At 35.9% G+C, this 22,769-nt stretch overlaps 1 protein-coding gene across 3 annotated transcripts in view; it reads left to right on the top strand.

Moving 5' to 3' along the window:
- LOC141961026 (adhesion G protein-coupled receptor A3-like) overlaps window positions 1-22,769 on the top strand; it is a 290,616-nt gene that overhangs the window by 30,160 nt on the left and 237,687 nt on the right. For all 3 annotated transcript variants that reach the window (XM_074907510.1, XM_074907509.1, XM_074907508.1), the window contains exon 2: window positions 13,708-13,779. Coding sequence is in view for 2 of the 3 variants with exons in the window: in XM_074907509.1 (XP_074763610.1) it covers window positions 13,708-13,779 (72 nt within the window). In the remaining variant the exon portion in view is untranslated. The remainder of the gene's footprint in view (window positions 1-13,707; window positions 13,780-22,769) is intronic.

Genomic DNA, 22,769 nt, shown 5'->3' with positions numbered 1-22,769 from the left:
ACAATCTGAATATTTCACTGTGAGAAGAGCCCTCAGGGGACCATGGGCACTCAAAATGAAGCTGCTTGATGAAATTCTCAAATTCTTACTCTCCTGACTTTTTTCACCTGGAGAAAACTCTGGGTGAGCATGAACATCCCATTGATGGGGGCTCAGTCATCAGCAGTTCCCTGATCCTTTTCCAGTCCTGTATTCATGGGGGCTGTGCTGAGTCCTACCATCGCTGCTTGCCCAGTCTGGGAGCCCTGACTTAACTTCCTTCCACAGTTGTTGGCAATTCTGAAGGTTTGCTCTGGGCTCCAGAGGAAATGAGTGGAGCGTACTGCAGAGGTAACTGCCTTGTGCCCTCCTGTGGCAGGGAAGTATGCAGCTCCCTGCTATTTCAGAAAAAATATTATTTTGGGGGATTTCAAGGTCTGTTTCAGTAAGTGCTTCTAGTGTTAGAGTTTGAAGGGTGGGGAAGGAAGGATTGCCGTCAAATTCATGTGCTCAGAAGTCATGAATCGGGTTTTGGGGGGGAGTGGGAAAAGACCTTTTTCCCTAAGGATTCCTCTGATGAACTTGCATGGTACACCTGGGTCAGCTTTTTTTTTTTTTTTTTGTATCCCTGATATTTGGAAACTTCTTGTTTTAAAGAAAGCTGACAGCCAGAGACTTCTTGGAGATGGAGATTTAAAAAAGTGCCAAATCCCAGAAAAACGAATTCCTTTCCAGAGTTGTCATCTTGAAACAAGATGTATTTTATATGTGTAGAAATGTTTTTGAAAATGAATGGAAAAAAAAATCAGAGTGTAACAGAATAAATAATATTGCTGTATGGATGCGTCAGGCTTAGTTTCAGGTATATCGTGCTTATGAGAATGTGTGATTGTCTTGCCATAAATGCTTTAAGGTAATTTTCTCTTATTCTACATAAATATTCAAATTGGTTAGACCAGAATCATAGCTAATTAAGACATTGAGCTATTCTTAATAATTTTTTCCCCTAGTCTATACTGAATGTAACTGGTTTTGCTCAGGAGCAATTAGTTCATGATCACTTGACTTCTGTGAAGGACTTAGTATGAGAATGTTTTTACTTAGAAAGATGCCTGATACAAAGATTAGAATGAGTAGCCATTTTTGAAGTATATATTTGGTCATGTGTTACAATTTCGAAAGAATTTATTCTTGGAAATTAAAATCACACTTTTACCTAATCTTTAATACATCATCCAGAAAGCTCTGTAGGGGAGGACTTTTCATATCTTTTAACTATTCTGTGGTGCTTTATTGAAGCTAATTTGTGGCATCAAATCTCTCAATCTCTGTAAGTGCCTTTCTGATACTCTATAAGAACTTAAGAGTCTCATGGAAGGTAAGTAAACAAATTTTAGAGAAAGGGGCTTAACTAGTAAGGAATAACAAAGTTAGCTAAATTCAGTACAAGAAGCACAGAATAAATGGATATTTAAATTAAATTTGAAGGAAAATTATATTTATTCTCTCTTTAGTTGTTGTAATAGCATAGTGCAAGGGGAAAACTAATTGAAACAGCATTGAAATATTTAGGCTTAATGTTAAAAATGTTATTTGGTAATCCAAAGAATGTATGTTACAGACTTTTTTTTAATCATCTGTCCAGTACTTGACAGCCTTTACGAAATATTACATGGTTTTGATCTAAATCCAATAATGACACTATCTGTACTAGCAACTTACTGCCTTAAATACTCTATGTTAGCCATCACATATGCTTGCACAGGAAGCCCAGAATGGTGATCTGATATGTGTCACTTGTGTGGGTGATCAGTAAAGAAATAATGACTATGTTTGTTGCACATAGTACAGTTATAAATGAGAAAACGGCATTTTAATGGAAAAGAAACTGATGGGTACCCATGCTGATTTTGGCTATTATTAGAACGGTCTGTTGTGCTCTGTACTTGTATTCTTGATTCATTTTCCATATTGATACACCCAACTATCTATTACTCTAACAGTGACTTGGCTGAAGAATGAATGTCTGAGCTATTTATTTTAGGAATTATTTAAGGACCTGCTCCTTTTTTATCATTCTACCGAACTTCAAACTGGTCATGCTGCTTTCCTAAAGGAAAAAAGTTGTGTATCACTTGTGGACCAGTTTAATAAATAGCTGATTAATTGTATGTGTACCAGAAGAGACAATCTTTATCTTACTTTCCTTTAGTTGTTTTTCTTCATTAGTGCTTATAGCTGTACTTTCTTCCCTGTCCCTACATTTTTTCTTTAGTGCCTTTTATTTCTTCTGTTCTTCCTGTAGGCAGTCTCTGTTTTAAAAAATAAATAAGTGCAACTGGTCTCACTTAAGCAAGCTCCTTTCATGTCATTTCAGGCATCACTGAAAGATGCTCTCTGTCTCATTATTTATTCAAGGATCTGAAGACACTTCTGAAAAATGAATAAATTATTCTGTCATCATTATTTTAGGAAAACTTTAAAAAACACTATAATAAATGAATTGGGAAGCCATTAGGAATAACCAAGCTTCGTTTAACATAGCTGTGATAGCTTCAGGATATGATTCCCTACAAAGGCTTTGGAATTCCTTGTGGATATTGCTGCCAAAACTTATTATTGTAAAAGCAATGCAGTCAGCTACAGTGATTGTACAGCTAAATGTTTTAGGAGCCATTTGGCAGAAATGCATGCTCGGAGGTAAAGCTGAATATTTGCAACCAAGTATCAAACAAAAGGTTGTTGAATGGGTTGAATATTTATTGTCTAATATGAAAGAAACAAAGATCAGGTAGGAAGAAGTTAGTTGTTTGTTGGAAGTTGGATCAAATGTTAGGTTTCTTTGTATTATTTATACCAGTATTTTGAACAGTTGTGCTGAAAGCTTAATTATGGATATAACTAAAATGGAAAGAACATCAAATATTGAACAACACAGCCTTGGGAAGATAATTTTAACTACCTGAGCTGATAGATAGCATTTGAGGCTAAGATTAAAAAAAGACAAATCACAAGTGAGACAGTCATTGACCATTTTAGCTTGGAAGCTGAGAGGTAGATGCACTTGGAGATGATTGCTCCTGTGTTACTTTCATTACATGGGATGAGAACTTCCTTTCCAAATGTCTTACAAGAATCTTATCTTTTAGCCCATTTTCTTATGGTAACCATGTTGTCCTTCACCAATGCAAAATCTCTTTGAGGTAAGACACAAGAACATTGCTTAGGCTCAAAATTAGTACTTTTGAGTAAACTGAGTCTTCTACTTGTAATGGTTATTAATTCTCTGTACTGATTTGACACACTTTAATATATTTTCAAATTGGAAAAAAAAATCTGGCTGAAAGCTTAGTTATTTTTAGAAGACACAAAATGTTTTTTTCTGTGTGTATATATTCAGTAATAATAACATAGGGAATTTTTTAAGTAAATCCTTTAATAACATTAATTAGACCTAGAAACAATGGAAATTCTATACAGATTATTTGCAAAAATTGTTACGTTTTAATAGTTTTCCAATGTGACTTGGGTGGGCAATACAGAACTGGGATTTGATACGACAGAGGTTGCTGTCATGGTCTCACTTGTGACATACAGAACCTGAGAAAGTTACTTAAAAGGAAGGCACTGTCACAGAAATAAAACACATCCAACCTGTAGGGTACACACTGGTGATTTTGCTGTATAACCTGTAGTACAGATATTCTTGATCCAGTTAGAGACCCATGTCTGAGGAGATTCAGGTGAAGTTTAAGGTAAGCATCCTTCATGTTTAGGGTTCCTCAGTCTGATACTTGTTGTGACAGTCCTGGTTTTTGCTGTGTGTGTGTCTGGTCTCTGCAGTAGGTATAGAGCAGAGTACCTCTGTGTTGTCTGGATCTAACTTCTGAATTGAAGTTTTTCAGGAATTGTTTAAACTCTTGTAGTCCACTTTATAAATAGTGCTTAAGGCCAAAATAATCCACAACAGCTAATGTCTCTGTTACAAAAAAGTGTCACCATTTCTTCACTCTGAGCAGCACTCTGATCTAACTGGATCTGCTCTGGCCAGGAGATGGGACTGGATGTCCTCTGGAGGTTCCTGCAAATCTAGGTAATTCAGAGACTGTAAATTAACTATGGTCCTGCGTTTTCTACCTCAACGGGATGCTATCCTGAAGCTCAGTTTTTAAAACCATTTTCAAACCTTGCAGCACCACCAGAAGAACTGTAAACTGATACGATGGCCTGTATGCATTATGCGAGGGTCATTTGCTTTCTGAATTAGATATGGAGAATCACCAACTGTTTCAAATTTCAAGATATCATTCTGCCAGAGAATATATCAGTAGTTGTCTGAAGTACTTCAGAAAAACTTTTTTGTCACTCCCTGTTAGCAGTTAAATTTCTGTTCCTCTCAGTCTTTGAATCGAAATGGAGGACTAGGAGGAGCATTCTGACATGCAGTCCTACTGGCTGAGGCAAAATAGAGTAAACAATATATAGAGTTAATAACCTAACTCTTTAAAATGTCTCCTTATGAGAAAAGAGTTTAGCTTCAAATTCAGCCAGGAATTATTTCATGTTGTCAGGCCAGTCTTGTTTTCAGGCTTTCAGTTTTCAGATATATTACCCCAAGGATCCAAAATGAGGTTTGTATTTTACTGAATTATCATATGATATACATCATCGTTTAAAAAAATTACTACTGCAGATACCTCTTTTGTGAAACACAATTACAATCCCAGCAGAACCTGTGAGTTAAAATATAACCATTATAAAGGCAAACCAATTTGGAGGGAAATCAAAATCAATTAGTACAGCGAAAAATTCTTCTGGATTAATATTCAGCAATTGTTACTGCTGATCTGTTGTAGTAACTGAGACACATGAGTATTTTGAAGACAATTCTGAGCATGTTTTTCAGAAATAATATGGAAACTTTACTGGTTTAGAAATGCATACAAAATTAGGAAAACTGGGAAAAGCAGAAAAGGTGTTTCAGGGTTTAAAAAAAGTGGGCTGAATAACAGTAATGCTGAAAAGATCTTATGAAGGAAGTAAAAGGTAATATAAATAGTGTAATAAACAAGGAATGGTGACTCAGGAATTGTTAATCCTTTTCCAAAGCGATTTAGAAGAATGAAAGGTGTAGTAAAATCCAAATTAGGAAAAGTGAATTATTTCTTAAAAAAATTTGATGAAATAAATTAGATTAATCTTAGTAAAATTTTTGAACTTAAGTAAGGATTCAGATTTTTATTTTTAGAATAAAGCCAGCTGAATGTATCATAGGTAATGTAAACAACAAGTTTGGCCCACCTGCAAGAGCTGCAAGGCAGATTGGGTTGCTGGTGATTATTTGGCTGAGCAGTAGAGTGTAAGCTCAAGACAAGGGAAGGGCATGCTGTTATGTTGACCTTGGCATGAAGCACCATGGCAAATTTCTTGCAATAACCATTGTGAAATGGGGAACCTAAATGAACTCCTTAGTCTCACTGAAATGAGTGTAAGAATTCCTGTCCTACAGGATAAAGATGCTTCTCGGCTCTTGTCTCCCTAAGTGGTGCCAAGCACACTGAAATGCTCAAATCTGCACATTGTTCTTGTGTATTGTTCACTCAACAGCTCTGCTCGTCCTGGTGTTGTATGCACCATAGCTATCAGTGAATTGTGTGAAAGTTTGAATGAGAAATAAAAGAATGTCATTTTCCCATGGTGTCAACTGGATTGAATGACAAGAAAATCAAAAGTTAATTCTCCTATAAACAATCACCTAATTAAATTAGTTTTCATATTATACCAACTTACTCAGTGAAGAACTTGTTATTTTTTTCATATTCTGTATCAGTCTATTTTTTCCCACTAAAAATGTATTTTAAACATATATTTGAATGGAGGCTGTACAGTGGGTCAAAGGCAAAATCAGGAACAAGAAGTCATGCAGACCCATGCTGTCACCAGTTGCCAACATATGCTTTTAGAAATGGTGTTTTACTGAGAGTTCAGATGTAAGGATTTCCTTCTCATTGTCAAGAGAGCTTTGAACAATTCCTCCCTTTCTCCAAAGAAAATGTTGACAATAGAATCTTTGATCTCCCAAAACTAATGCACATGATAAATTTAATTCATGTAAATAATTCTACTAGACTGAGTCGGACCTATCACAAAATTAAACACACGTAACTGTCTCTCAACTAAAGACCATGCACGTGGTAGGTATAGTGGCATAGTCCAAAAGTTCACTTAAAATTATCTGTCTTTCAAAAGATGTAATGAAAATGCTGTCTTATCAAAAGATCATGTGTTAGATTTTTTAGATTACATTTGGAAAAGCTATCTGTACTCAAGTTCAAAACTTCTAAAAGCAAGATTTATCTAGACAGTTTAATGATATAAATACATGTATATATTGTAGTAAAATATTAATGATTCATCACATTTTTATATTCTCAGCAGTTTAGTATTCTGTGATTTCAGGAAATAGCACTGCATAATTTTATTCTACATGCTGTTTATATTGTCAAGACTTTTTCTACAATCATCCATGAATAACACAAATTTTCCAGGTTCTGACTTTATTGAATACAATTGATTAAACTTTGAGCATAGAATCCTGTATGGGTCTTCACTGATCTTAAAATTTTTTGTGGAAAAAAAATGTTATACTTAAGCAGATCATCTAGTTCAGAAATTTGCTGGTGCTTGACAAGAGCCATAAAAGAGGCAACCCCATTTCTTTTCTGAAGTACTTACATTCCTGTTAGTAATGCTTTGATTCCTGCTGCTTCTTGTCCTTTCCACTTAGTGAGTATCACCCTGTAGTGGAGGGGGCTTGTTTCAAAATCTGGGATCAATTTAGCTCCCTCACTGTTAAGAAATCATATGAAGATTTCTATTTGAGAGTGACCTTGGTGCTTCCTTTTGTTAATACGTTAATACCACTGAACCAATATTAGGGAAAAAATGAATCACAGAATCATCTAGGTTGGAAAAGACCTTGAAGATCATCCAGTCCAACCATTAACCTAAAACTGACTGTTCTCAACTACACCATATCCCTCAGCGCTATGTCAACCCTACTCTTGAACACCTTCAGGGATGGGGACTCCACCACTTCCACGGGCAGCCCATTCCGACACCTAACAACCCCTTCTGGAAAGAAATGCTTCCTAATATCCAGTCTAAACCTGAGTTGTGTGTTCTGTTAGTGATGATAATATTTTGTTTTACTGTTTGAATTGTAATGTTGCTTACACAAAAATGCTCTTGAATATGATTTTAGTTAATTAAATCGGTTGGTGTGATGATTTATGCAAGAACTCTCTGGCTTTGTTATTTTGAATGTGACCTAGCAGTCTCTTATATCACCCAAGAGGACTATTAATGAAAAGCCACCAGTATGAACACTGAAGCAGCAAAAATGTGTTTTGCCTTATACTTTGAATTACTAAGAGTGAGGCTACTGAACAGTGATTTTCCACAAAAGCAGTATTGTGTTTCCATAACATGAGTGGTCAGCTACATTTTCTCCTATATTCCATTAAATGTATGATAGACTATTAGTGGGTTTTTGCACTTTTGGATGGACTTTCATTTAAATAAATTATTACCTACAAGGAAATTTCTAAGTGCTTATAGTTTCATTGTTTCTTTTGATATCATCAAATAGTGCCAAGATCTGTTAAGTATCTGTTCTGTTGGTACTGTTCTAATTAGAAGGATAATTAATACACTGTTACTGTTTCTATAGCTATTTAGGTTTTTCAGTACATGTAACACACTGTCTACAGCAGAGGGTAATTTTGGAGTATTTTTCTGTTATCACTAATGCTTGGGATTGGTTATGCTGCAAGTGAATGGGTTTAACGAAAGCTGATATATACTGAAGATAATGGTAAAACCAGCTGGAATTAGAGCTACTAAGTGACTAGGTTTTATTACTTTCTTCAGGATTTTTGTATGATTCCTTTTAAGAATGTTGACAAAACACTTTGTTTAGTTTGAAAAGACAATACAATGGCCCCCAATCTCCTTAGGGAAGAGAGGTGTCACTTGAGACCATTATATACATCTTTAATATTCTGATAACTTATCTTTATGCTTTTTTAAGTTTTGATGTTCTCAGGATATCAGGTGCTATGAAATACTATATACAAATGAATCGATAAGTATTTCTCATATCAAGCTGGTTATCAAACTATGTAGGTGTCTGCCTTACTCTATTCATCTAGTGAGCTGTCAATACTGTTTTCAGTCATTTTGCTCTCTTCACTTGTCAATCAATTTTTATTTTTCTATGACTTCTTCCCAGTTTATCTGTATGGTTCTGATATTATCTGTTGAAGCTCTAGGTAATAGCTCAGCTGTGGTCTTCAGTTAGGAGGTAAAAAACAAAAGTACAACCTGTATTTTATAGCTTTATACGTCTCTATATACATAGGCTTCCATGTAAAATGATTAACTACTATTAGTACTTAAATGTTTATTTTAAAATAAAATATATAATAAAACATATTCCCCTCTTCTTGAACTGAAATTAGTATGTCAGAGAAACTGCAGAAGTTGAAACACAATTTCTTAACACAACCCCAACACACAGGTCTCAGATGTACAATCTTAATGGACTGAGCTTTCTATCTTTTGTCATATTATCTTGGATATCCATCTAACACACCTTTTTACCTGAGAAGTGGAAAACAAACAGGAATTAAGAGGAATTGCAGAGCAGGGGCAGGTATGGTTGGTCTTCTGTTTGGTGTCTCCTGTAGTACTTAATGTACTTTCAGCTGGTCTCAGTGTGTGGGCCTTAAAGAAAGGATTTCAGAGGGATTAATTTTCTAGACATTTGTTGCTCATCTTCTCCATCAGTGAGACACAGGACTGGGTCAGGCCTGGTCTGAACCAGGTCCTGGTCTGACCAGTGGAAGATCAGGTGGAAGTTGACATTTTACTGTTTTTGTGAAGTTTGAGTGGGATTTTCTTTGCTTATGATTTTGTTTATTTTCCCTTGTGAATATTGTCAGAGGAAATACATATTTTCAGTAATGGGTCATGCTTCCTTCTATGTTCACTATGCATTTGGGAATAGCAATCTTCATCTAAATGTCATGTCTTTCTTGGATTTGGTTATCTGAGATATACTTTCTCTGTGGACGCACTGCTGTTTAAACTCACAGTCTTTAGGTTTTACTGGGTGGGATGCAGTACCATCTCACTGGAGAAGCCTCAGCTGTGGAATTTGTTTCCTCTCTAATGTCAAGTGAACCCAAGTCCATTGACTTTGAAGGCATGGTAAAAATATTCTTTCTCTCTGCTTGCGGGGTTGTAGGAAGTTGGTTTGTTTGCATTATGATTGAGAGCTTTTTATTTGATACTTTTTAAATAATACAGTAGATTGTTTTATACTGGGCATGTTTTGTAGTTGAATGAGACTTTGTTGCACAGGATTACATCTTTTTGTACTTTTAATGGTTTTACAGAAACAAAAATCTTAGCATCAATTTAGGCAGGCTGTGATTTGTGATTTGTTTAATTCAAATGGAAGAACTAGAAAATCAGGGGGAAGGGTAGTAAACAATTAGAACAATTCGTCCTTTTAGGTATGGCTGTACTGCTAAAGAAAGAGGTCCAGGAGAGAGTGGAAACGGTAGCTTGTGTACCACCAATGCTTCTCGGTTGTTAGTATGCTCCTTGTCATGATTTTGTGTACATGTGAGGTTGGTTGGTTTGTTTCCAGTGCTAAATGAGTGAAATAGCACGCAGCCTGTGTTGCAGGGAAATACATCTCCATCACAAAACTCCCAGTTACTTCGGGTTTGGATCATTATATATAGTGCAAAGACAGTTTGCAAACTGAACTTTAAAAGAAATACTTGTCAGAAGGATTCTTCAGGATCCTTTTTTTTTTTTTTTAAAAAAAAAAGAAAAGTAAAGCTCTAAGTGGATTTTGGTTTTAGAAAATAGTTTCACTGACATAAAATGTGTTCCTCTCCTCAGAATAAAATATTGAAAATGTGAGATTCTTAGCACATGACTAGAAACTGGTAATCATTTAAACCAGCTGCCTAGCTGCAATGTGTGAAAATATTTATTTCTGTGATTCACTAGCACATCAGAAAATACCCAATAGATAAGTGAAAATGCTGTGAATAATTAAAATGTGAGAAATACTTAATCATGGTGGGTGCATGGTGGTGATTTTTAAAAAAAATCTGTATTAAAAATTATTTAATCTTTTATTAAAATCAGTGACTCAGTTTCTGTTACATCTGAAAGTTATAATTATAAGCTATCCAAAACCAAATACATGAATAGCACCTTTTTCCATGTATTTATCCACCAAACCTTTGCATCTGTTAAGTACAAGAAAAGAATGCTCTTGATCTCTGTTTTTCTGTAAAATTTCTGCAGGTCTCTAATTACAAACATCTCCCTGGAAGCAGGTGACTGTATTCAAGGGAAAAGAGATAGCTAACTATTTCAGCCATACTTCATACATTTCATGTCCATTCTGTTACTTTTCTGAAGAAGGAATGCACAAAATTATTCTGTGTAATTTCAGCATGAAGAGTAAGAGCTACAATTTGACCAGGCATTGATTACTTGAAAAGTCTAATTTCTGAGTTAGAATATTGAATGTTTAGCCAAAACTTTCCTCTCTTCTAGCCTCATTCTGACAGCAAATGTCCTCAGAAGGAAATAATGAGTTCTATCAAAAGTTTAACAAGTGATTCATGACTGTATGAAAAATAATGCGATTTAGGTTTCCCAGTGAAGTCGTTCATTGAATTCACAGAATTGGTTGTCAGAGCAAACCAAGTCCTACTTGATAACAGTCCATGGCAAGTTCTTCGACATCACTAAAGCTTTAATTAAAAACAGGTGGATTCTTCACATGTAGTGTACCAGCCAGGGGAATGAAATGTAGATAACTTGTATTAATTATTAGAGAAGAATTTTTTTTTTTCCCCACAGATCTTATTGGAATGCTAGGATTCTCTAAACCTGTGATTCTGAACAGAAAAAACCCCATGTTTTAACTACAATACCCGTGTTACTTTGTTTATAAAACCTGAATTTTAGTTGGCACTGTAGAGAAGAGAAGGCCCTGAAAGAAACTTGATTTTTGAAATCTGATCTCCTTGTGAAAGTCTGGTACAGAGATTTGAAAGGCTTCATTTAGAAACTCAAATTTACCTAGTAAAGCTCTATGATTTTTTTTTAATTATTTTAAATTTTGTGGTGTCTGTTGAATTTTTCAAGACTCATTTATCTTTTAAAAGAATAAAAGCAAATGACTAAATGAGATAGCAGTACTGTGGAATGTGAGCTGTGTTTACTGAATGTTCCATTTATGAACTAAATGTTCTGCTTAATCTTGTGATTTATTACTAGTTAGATAGTTCTCTTTAAGTTCTAGGAGTTTGTTTTATGGCAATTGATGATACTGGTTTCAGCCTACACAGTTAGGGCCATACAGAAGGAAACCCAGAGGTAGAGAGTAGGAGACCCGTGTGCTGCTGACTTGTGCTGCATTTTCATGGAGTTGCCAGCAAAGTTCAGACTGCCCTCTTTTTCTGGGCATAATGAATAGAAGACTGGAAAAACAAATTGGCACCATGAAAATTTTTCAAAGACAGAACTACTTGTATCTAAGCCAGATGAGAGTTTTGAAGTGCATGTGTCTGCAAATCAGGCTATGCAGAACAGTCCAAATATAATATTTATATCTACTGTCATTGTAATAGATCTCAAAGATGGTCTCTCAGCAACACAGCATATAACCAAATGACCCAACATGAAGTAGAATTTATGATGTTAGTCTTTCCAAGCCCAGCCAATTTTAATTTTGGACTTTATTGTTTCTTGACTGACACAAGTTCTGTGCGGCCTCAGAAGAGAAGGTGAATAAAAGAACTGAATCAAATAATAAAACATTTCATGTATTTACATTTTCTAGTTTAGCTAGTCAGAATTTTAAAACCATTTTCCAGTTTGGTCAAATTATGGGCACCTAAAAAGTTCAGAAAATCTGTCAAATGAGACAAATTGGAACAGTGTGTGGTCTTTCATCATGTCACTGCTGAAATGTATTGCTAAGATGGTAGTGAAGAGTTGGTAAATTAGAGAAATACTTAATGTCATGCATGTGATTTTTAATCTGAGAAGTAGAATCCAGTCTTGTGAGATACGGAGTTTCTTAGCTGATGGCAATAGACTGTGTATATATTGTAGCATGTTTAATTTTTGTCATAAATAGAGGCTTCTGTGTGCTTTCAGATGCCTGGATTCATGATTGATTCCAAATTGCCACTTGCTGGGTGAGAAGTAATGTTGCTGCAAGTGTATTCAGTAATAACATAGTGTAATAACGTAGAGGTCAGATCCGAGCTGCTCAGTACTCCATGTTATCTTACGGTGCGCCATCAAATCACATCAAAATGTCTTTACACATGTTTAATGATGAATTCTAGAAATAACTTGCAAAAATATCCAAATCTTACTAATATTACAGTATTTTAACTTTTCTACATCAATAATTATTTTCTGTTTCACTATGGGTCAGGGTTACGTGTTGTCTTTTGCACCTAGACTTCCCATCATTCACGTACAATGGGAAATGCTAAGAGTGAGACAAGTTAAGATAGTCCTGTGTAACAGATTGTTTTAAAACTACAAAAGTAAAAAGTCAATTCACAAACTCTCAAGTTTGCTAGTTAAGAGCATTCTTTTGAATATTTGTATTTGTTTTATTTCTATCTTTACTGCAAGCTATGTCTCTTATTTTGACATGGAATTTTGTGCACTAGAGAAGTATAATTTATTGTAAATGTTACATTAAAAGACTCATTTCTCAAGCAGTTGGAATTAGATTTTTTCAGAGACAAATGTTCTTGTGCTCATTGCATAATCATTAGATCTGTTTAAAAAAACAATTTCTTGAGCTTCTCAAACAAGTTGTGTTTCTTTAGTATATTGCAAAGTTTTTAAGTGGTAGCAGCTTCAAAATGAGTGGATGTTCATATATATTGCTTTTGAAATAGCTGGGAAAATACAGCGATGAAAAATTGCTAAACTAGGAAGATCTACATGTGACATTGACAGTAGTTTAACTTGAAGAGGAAGAATAGACAACTTTTTGAATAGTTTGCATGTGTACTTGATGGTGGTGGTGCCAGGCATAGCTTAATTACTGAATTTCTATGATGCAGAGGTTGCAACAAGAAACCAATTTTGGACTAGTCTGTTTCTGTGGTAAAGGTGTGGGTTTTTGTTTCCCTCCTGTGGAATATGAAATATTTTCTCTGTATATATCAGCCATTGATAGTACCGTTCTTTGTACATCCCTGCTATAGCAGTATTGTCCTCTAATCTACTGGAACAGTCTTTACACATGCCTTGCTTCATCAGTCTTTTTGCTGACTGGGAAGCCCAGCAAGAACCTTTGCCAGTGGTAATTTAGGATCTGCTTGTGAAGCGTGGGCATTTATCAGTGTTACAATTTTCAAGTTGGAGCCAAAATTCTTTTGTTGACATATTTCTTGAATGTGCTTTTATTTAATAAAGAAAAAACTATGCACTTCAGGAAATGGTAATCTTTATTTACTGCTATGATGGGAAAATGCAAATGAAGCAGAGAATTTTGTGATTAGTATTTTACAGTGCAGTCATTTACTATAATTACATGTTTTTAATCAGTGGAATTATGGTGTTCTATTAACTAGATTCTTTCCTGACTTCTTGTAGGATTCTGAGTAACAACAAGATCTTAGGGTTGAAGAATGGCTCTTTCTTTGGACTGAGATCTCTGGAGAGACTGTGAGTAACTGATCAGCCTCGTTCCACCTTCAGTTAAAAAGTTTTTGTATTTTAAATATAGAAACAAACATCAGATAATGAACTTGAAATGTGAGATGTTCTGAACTGTATTGCACAGTAGAGTTTCTAGGCAGTTATCAAGTTAAGAAACAGCATAAAAATGAGTGAATAGGGATGGACATGGAAAATACAGGAAAGCACTGCGATCAGTTTGGAACTAAAATAAACATCCAGTCAAAGACTTGTACTACGCTATGTACGCTGTTGCAGTGAAGACTGGTATATGTAATGGTAACACTAATATACCTGACATGCAGTTTGGATTAACTCCTTGGTCTCCAATAGTTCCATTTTAATTCCATTCTAATTTCAATTCTATTCTGTATTTTAATTCTGTTCTGAAGAAATTGGACATCATTTATCACTGGAGCAGACAATGACATTGATAAAGCTCAATGACCGTGCATTTCTAGCTAATATTTGGAAAGAGGAAGAGAAGCTCAGGAGCAACTAATGAGTTAGAAAGAAAACATTTGGAAACTTCAATGGAATAAATAAGCAGTAACAGCTATACTATAATAACACTGCTTTCTCTATATATGGATTACTCATTTGAGAATAATCATGTAAGCAAGTCTAAAAGGCTATTTTTTTTGTATCTATAGGCAACTTTGCCAGTGCATCTAAAATAAATAATTATATTATGCCTAACTTACAGTATCACCTGCAGCTTAAGCTAATTTATTTTTATATTGCTTGGTAAGAATACCTTCATTATGTAGAGCTGTTGATATAAAGTAGTTGCTACATTAATAAATGTAGTCTGTGTTGCATGAATGCTTCCATATGCAAAAAAATTACATATTAAAATCAACTTTAGCTAATATTTTGCTATGTATGTGTGTGATGTACATGCTGTTCATGGTTGTGTAATGAGGTGGGTAAGTATATAATGCTGAGATATTTGAATATTTTAACTGCAATTTAAAAATAAACAATGTGTTTCAAGGTCTGGAGCAATCCTGTAAGCACCTTGAAGGGTTAGGATAAAGCTAGCTGAACAGTTATGTAAAGGAATACTGCAATTTCTCTGCATGTAGTTGTAACAAATACTTTAATGTTGACAATATGAAATGGTATGGGATGAAGAGTAGTTGTGTGTTACTGATTTAATCTTAGGTGTAGCAACAATATGAGGTTTATAAAAGTTTACAAATATTTTAGACAAATCAATTTGGAATAGGGGATAGGATTACAGATTTATTGCAAGAAGGGAAAATAGTAAATTCTAATGTGCTGCAAGTAAAGCATTAGTGTTTAGAAATAGAGGAAAACATTTCCTCTGTGGTTTTTTAAGGTTTAATTTACATTATGGATTGATAATGAGCATGTACTTTAAAAAGTTTTTTAGTTATTGAAATGCTGGGGTTTCAACCCCGAGCCTCAAATTAAGGTTGACATGGGTGATTCCCACAGCCCTTCCCAAAGGGGGGTGAGTTTGCCTTTAGGCTTCCCTCCAGGGTGCGGCTGGCCTTGCAGACAGAGCCATTGGGTAAATGACCCCAGGTGTCTGCATTAAGTAACCCAAGGTCAGGTGTCCCACTTGGGGATAAAAGCTGGGACCATTGCAGGCAGGGGCAGTGTCTGTGTGTGAGGTGGATGCCCTGTGCAGAGTTCCCTCTTGGGGAAGGACCTCCTGCCTCCCTGGGACTGGGCTCCAGTCAGGTCTGGCTTTTGTAAACGTGGGCTGTGTAGAGATTCAGTATGTGGCTTCCTTGGTCTCATGTATTTGGTTTGTTGACTCGGTTGTCTCCCATCCCTTCTATGGGAGACTGCATGTCACCATTTATTCCACCCATTGTTGGTTGTGCAGTGTTGTTGTTGGGGTCAGTGGGATTGATGTTGATTATGTATAATCTGACTGACTTGTTTGTCCCCCCAGCACTCACCCATGTACTGACCCTTTTGTATCAAATACAATTTGGTTATTGGTTCATCATTATGCTGGCTGTGTCCTTTATGCTAGGCCTGATAATTGGCAGAACAGTTGTCTAATTAAAGAAAAATACTTCAGCCTGAAAAGACTTGTAAATAGTATTGAGAACAGTGAGAAAACAAAAAAACGCCTTAGGTGTGTAGCCTCAAGTATCATCACCATATAAACCTTCTTAATTTTATTGTATTGATTTTTCACAACATTACAGATAAAATGAAGGCGCATCATCTCCTCTGTATATAATGCTATTTGGCCATGAGTTAATACAAAATCCATAAGTGGTCCTTGGAGCAGAGACTAGAATCCAGGTGATGACATTCTTATCAGACTCGGATTCTCTGTTTCTTGTTCTCTAACCCCATACACTTGTTACCAATATGTGCAAAGTCCCAGTTTCATCTGGGGGTGTAAGAACAGCTGGAATAGTCTACTGGGAGGTGGGTGTGAAGGAACTACATCTGAATGAGTGCTCCTAACCCATGGACAAAGGTTTCTCCAGTTTTGTCTTTTCCACACAAGCTAATTCAGAGTGGTACTTCAGGTGCTTAAAATGGAGAACTGTGACAGCAACTGCTGTTGATGTTCATGGCTCATCAAAACGGACCAACAGGAACTTTTATTCCTTGCCTGGAAGGGGAGGTAGAGAATCTTGTGAAGTACAGTAGCAGGAAAATCCATCTTCCTTTAAGATGATGTTAACTTTGCAAGATCAGGTGCTTAGAAACACGGGTGTGCTGGAGTTAAGGATTACTCATTTAATTTGGCTTTGCACTCCTTGTGGTCCTGTTCAGAACAAAAAAGGAATGTGAATGCCATAGAGACTCGTGTATGTGTGTAATTCTTTTGTGGTTACCACGAGATCATGAGCCAGGAGAGTGTTAGCTTCTGTGGAAAATGAAATCATTCAGTGTCAATCTTGATAATTTTAGAGGAGAAATAAAATTTTAGATCAGACTGAGTGACTTGTATATTCTGATGCTTTCCTATCCTGAAGTACTCAAAATCTCTTTTTGAGTAGAGAACAGTTTGAAACCCTACTCCAATAAGCTAGTGACAACTTTCCTCTTATTAGTGTGTTATCCAATGCATGTCACAACAGGAATTAGATTACAGAAGTGTCAGTCCTCCCAAGTTCTGGTGATTTCTCAACAGCATGTTGCACAAGTGAGAGACCTCACTGAGCAGTTGTCTCGAATAGGACTCCTTATTTTATGCAATTTTAATCAAGCAAACTGAGAAACATTATTTGTTTGCCCCTTAACTGTCCATTCTAAGAGAAAGACAGAATTGATTTCTCTAAAGCTTAGACTGTTGTAGAACTCTTATATTATGTATGAAATGCAACTTTTTCAAAATATAGTTAGCCCTGTTTTTTTTGAATCTGCAGACTTCTCAGAAACCATAGCATGAGTATGACAAGGTTTCTATTTCAGATTGTCTTATATTGTGTTACTGCTGTAAAAGGAAATCTGATATTAGATTTTCAGGGGATACAACCAGCCAGCCAGGAAAAAATACATTTGGTGATACAGTTACTTCCCTTTTAGTAATAGAAAGTTAATCCTATATTTACTAATAACTAATATTAAAAATTAAGCATTTAATAATGTCTCTAATAAAAACTACTTAAGTAATAGTGGTCAAAATATATTTATGAAGTATTAGTATTTTTACTGGACAGTTTGTATAAATGCTTTGAAAAACACCATCTCACAAAAGGTGCTTTTTCTGTATTTTGTATGTGTGTAAACAATGACTCATGAGTGATCTGTAGAGATGGCACACTTTCCACTTAGTTTGAGTTTTCTGAAACTAAGAATTGCTGCCTTGTGCTGATTTGGAAAGGCTGACTCACAAATGTGTTACGGCATCTGGATCATGATGCACCTCTGTGCCGCTGGGCTTACTTTGTAGCACAAACTTAGATACCGTTCAAGAATAAAAACTTTCTGTGAACTTAGGTTTTATGTGGGGCTCAGTTATGTAGGCTTTGATGTGAAATAAAATCAGGAGTGTAGGTAAGAAAATAAATAAACTTTTTTGAAGCAAGTGTGGTAAAGAAACTGTTAAAATATGAAGAACTTTGTGGAATTTAACTGGAAGAGATCTATGGACCATAAATTCTACAGATGAGAGTGAGCACTTTGAACGGATTTCTCTTGATACACCCTGTGGAGATGGCATCACAGTCAGGATGCTGTAAATTCCGTTTGTATCTGAAGCTTGGGGCAAAGACTTGACAGCTTTTAACGGGTTCACTTCCAGTGCCTTGCCTGTCTGTAGTCAGTGTCCTCTCTTCCTGGGAGATACACTGATCTGAGCAGGACAGCATTGGTAATTGTAGACATTTAAATAAGTTTTTCTTATGCTCTAGGTACCATAAAAGAAAAAGTGGGATTTAAAATCCATGAAATGGTGAGATAGTTCTCATTTAGTTAAAATAGTAATTTGGAGGATCTGAACAACTGAAAAATCAAGTCTGTATAATTTGATGGTATAGTTATTCCATAAATTGGAACAATATATTAACTAGAAAAATCTGTGAGTTACAGTTTGATTTTTTTTTTCTTTAAAATTATTGTTATTTATTTAATTTATGGGCAGTGGAGTTCACCATTGCTATTACCCAAACAATCATAGGCTAGTCCAAGTTACTAGCAGACACCTTATCATGGCAGTATATGGTATGGACCCTGCTCCAAAGACATTGCAGTCTTTGAACGGTGTGTGGCAAAGTAGTAATGGTTGTGGCCAGTCTTTTTATGCTTGAGAATATTTGGCCAGCCATAGTCCAAGTGATGCTTTTGGGGATGAGGACTGAGGTTGTTGGGCCAGGTGCTCCAGCTGTGCTGGACCCAAAGTCAAGGTCTAGACTAGGAAATTTATACCATCATACTGATGTCAGCTGGCACAAACCAGTATGTATCTGAGCTATTCACACTACTAATTTTCTTGCCCTCCACAGCAACCACTGCATCACAGTTGCCTGGATAGCCCCTGTCTTGTGCTGTGTCCCATGTCACCTGTAACTGGGGGCAATTTTGTCTTGAGTTCATCTCCACTGTGGACTTCCTGGTGCTTAATGGGATTGATCTTGTACTTGGCATTTTCTGAAATGGGTGTATGAAGTCTCTCCCTGTTCCATAACTAAATGTGCTTTTTCATTAAGTTTATAGGAGCATAATTACCTCCCAGACTGCTGCTACTTTGTTCCCTGTGGCTGAAACTCTTTAATGGGTTCAGAAGCTCTTTGGAGGGAACCAGCAAATAAACAACATACGTGTTGCATAAGCAGTATTTCCTTGGGAAATCAGGATGAAATATCACTAAGCAAGATTACACATACTTTTCACCGCTGACCCAGAAGAAGAGCATGCCACACCAATACTTCAACAGTGACTATTTTACAGAAACTTGCTGTTACATTTTGATAATACTCATAGACATGTTTCTAGAAAAAGAAAAATAATGCTGAAGTATTTATAAAAAGTTAGCATTGAATTTGGTTTTTGTTTTAATTTTATTTTTTTAGCTGTATAGATCAGTCTTACTCAACCAGGTATCACTTAGATTATGTGTATTTTTTTAAAACGTTGCTATATTGTGAAGTTACCACCTGTATGTCAGTGCCATTCTCAGATAAGATTGCATAAAACCTACTTGCAGTAGATTTCAGTATGACATTCTGCAACTGTATGTTGTGCTGTGCAATTGAAGTAATAACACATTAACTTGAGGGAATGAAAGGGCAAGAAAGGCATGCAAAACAAATAAGACTATAGGAAAAACCCAGTGTTGTTAAACAGCTGGTATAAAAATATGATAGTTAGATGTTCTTTAGCAATACTTAAGTGATGAAAGGGTATAAAATACAGAGACTTTACATTTTGATATACTGATGTGCTTCTTTAAACATTCAATTTACATTCTTTAAATTACTAGCCACTTTGTCTATACTTTTGAAATGTGCATATGCACGCACACAGGCACACACATGAAGAAACAGATATTCTTTCTAGGCACTGTGAAGGATTGGAAATATGCTTAAAGAAATTGTTAAACAATTTTATTTTCAACGTATATGTATGACAACTTTAAAGTTAGAAACTTCGTAAATTAAATTTAGAATTATGTGGGGTTTTTTGACTGTTGTGTAAAAAAGGAAAAATACTAGTTATTCTAAATTAATAATATTTCAGACTGATAGAATCCACTTTTTTTTCTTGAAGATCTTGCAACTAAGGAGTGTTCCCCTAACTTCATACATGTGCTTTGAATAGAAAATAGATTCATAATCTTGGTGACATCAGACAACCACATTAATTCATCTCAAATGCCATCTAGACGTGTTTAGAGAAATACTGTGATGTTACTCAGGGAAAGGGCGATTTTAGAACCTGTTTCTTAGAGCTGTTTGTTGTGTAAGTAGTCATGGCATGATTAAAACTGTTAAGTTTTATCTAGTTTTTGTATTTGGAGAAATATGGAGAAAGGAAAATCAGTGCAAGCTCCTTTCAAGCATCTGAAATTTTCTTGTCACTTTTTCTTTTATTTCGAATCCCACATGGATTTAGTAAATTCTCTAGATCTAGTTGATAATGATAACAAACAATTTCTTTTTTTTTTAAATTCACCTTAAATATTCTCACAGAACAAAAATACAAATGCTCCAATCATTATTTTTCCTTGTCTAGTAATATATCTAGGAGTCCTGGGGAAATTGAAGCAATTTTTCATGTAAAATTTCTTATTGTGTTGGCTTGTTGTAATTGTTTACAAAAAACTCATAATGCTGAATTATTCTTTGAAGTGATTGAGCATATTTCAGTAGGTGAGGAAGGATGGGAATAGTCATGGAGAATGCTTTTTGTTCTGGAGCAAGACTGTACTTTGTGCACATACTCTAAAGTAGACTGAAAACAATTAATCTCTCTTGGTGCTCATTGAATTTTGAGTTACACTTTTGGTTTTAGTGTCAGACTAAGAGATTGTCTTTCTGATTATGATGATGCTAGTGTTTGCATGAAGCAGGATAGTTGGCTTTGTCACTTCTAGATGCAACTAATATAGCTGGCAGTTTAATCGATGTTAAGTGTGCTTGCCTGCAAGATATTCAGTACTGCGCTTCCAGATACATATCTATTGCAAATAACAGTTTTAAATGGTTGGAGATACTCAGAAAATAAAGAGCTTTACAAATACGGGAAGGGGGGGGGGGGGGGGGGGAGGGGGAAGATATAAACATGTCAGGCGCAGACAGATCAAAAAGGGAGGAAGAAAATATTTGCCCATATAATAATTATTTATCACCTAAAATCAGAATAGCTTTTTGTGAAATTAATGTTTTTTTAATACTCATTCTGGAGCATGGAGAGAGCCAATTTCTACCAAGAAAATGAGTGTTAAGAAAGTAAATTTGACTGTATTTTGCAGAGTTTAATAGACACAGTTGCTTAGCCGTGTCATTTTTTTCACTGATCATGAATGCCATGGTTACCCACTGAAGATATTTTTGTCTGGGCTTGCACCATATTCCTGGGTTATGACCAGATTCCTTAACCATCCTGGGGCTTCTTCAGCATCTGCTGTGGGTAGTCTTCCTTTGTGGTGGAATAGCCTGGTTGTTCCTGCATGTTGCTTCCCTTTGGTGCTTGGTCTTCTGCCATTGTGATAATTTTGGTCACGTTACTGCGGTGGTTTGACCTTGGCTAAATCCAGGTACCCACCTAGTTGATCTATCACTTCCCCCTCCTTTCCCTTTATTTTCCTCAACAGGGCAAAGAGGGAAAAGAAAATAAGATAGGGAAAAAAACCCAACCCAACCCTTGTGGGTAAAACAAAAGCAGTTTCAATACAAGCATAGCGAAGCAAAGGTCCACGCGTGGAAGCAAAAGAAAGAAAACCTATTTATTCTCTGCTTCCCACGAAGAGGCGATGTCGAGCCTTCTCAGGAGCAGGGGTCCCATACGCGTAGTGGTTGCCTCGGAGGACCAAGGGTGACCCCACCCCCTTCCTCCTTTCTCCCAGCTTTATCCTGAGCAGACGTCACATGGTCTGGAATATCCCTTTGGTCGGTTCGGGTCAGCTGTCCTGGCTGTGTCCCCTCCCAAGATCTTGCCCACCCCGTCCCACTGTGGGGGGAAAATGTCGGAAAGATCCTTGGTGCTGTGTAAGCACTGCTCAGCAGCAGCCACAGCACCAGGGTGCTGCCAACACCCTGCCAGCTCCCGGCATCACACAGCACCGTGAGGGCTGCTGTAGGGGAAATCCAGTTCCTGCTCAGCCAGACCCAGCACAGTTACTCAGTAACCCCAATGTCATATTCATTCTGATACAGCCAGAAGACAGAGATGTCCACTTAATGTGTTCTTTGTTTGTAACATTGTAACATTTTAATTATTGCTAAATAGTCAAATGCATGTCAGGAAAAAGTATTTTTTTCACAAAATCCATTTAGTTCTATAAAATAATTTTAATATCTTACAATTTTAATGGCATGGATTGGTGAGATTGGTATGAGTCTGGTATCAGACTGAAAGGAGACACACAAATGGTCCTTATAGCACCAGAATATCTTCAGTTCCTCACTCTGAAGATATTTTTTTAGCATCAAATATGGGTTCCTCATTAACATTTAAAACATTTGAATTATATCTTGTAAATCATACAAACCCCAAAATTCATTTATTACAAATAAAATGTAATGTTGTAATGAGAAGTTTCCTCTATCACCTTATTTATCTAAAGTTATGTTATTCATAATGGATAAATTTCCAACTGTTTAAGTTGGGCAACTTTTTATTGATTGACAGTATTTATTGACAGATTTCTTTTGTCATCATCTGATCATGGAAGATGCTACGTTTTAGGTATTGTATTCAATTAAAAATACAGCTTTTTAGCTACTAGGTTTTTTACTTAAAGGTCATTAATCCTTAATCATAAAGATGTTTGTGAAAATAGGAAATTTTATGCAAGCTGTAGCAAATACATA

The sequence above is a fragment of the Athene noctua genome, chromosome 5, assembly GCF_965140245.1.
Source record: "Athene noctua chromosome 5, bAthNoc1.hap1.1, whole genome shotgun sequence".
Lineage (NCBI taxonomy): Eukaryota > Metazoa > Chordata > Aves > Strigiformes > Strigidae > Athene > Athene noctua.
This window is presented reverse-complemented; position numbering and strand designations above follow the sequence as displayed.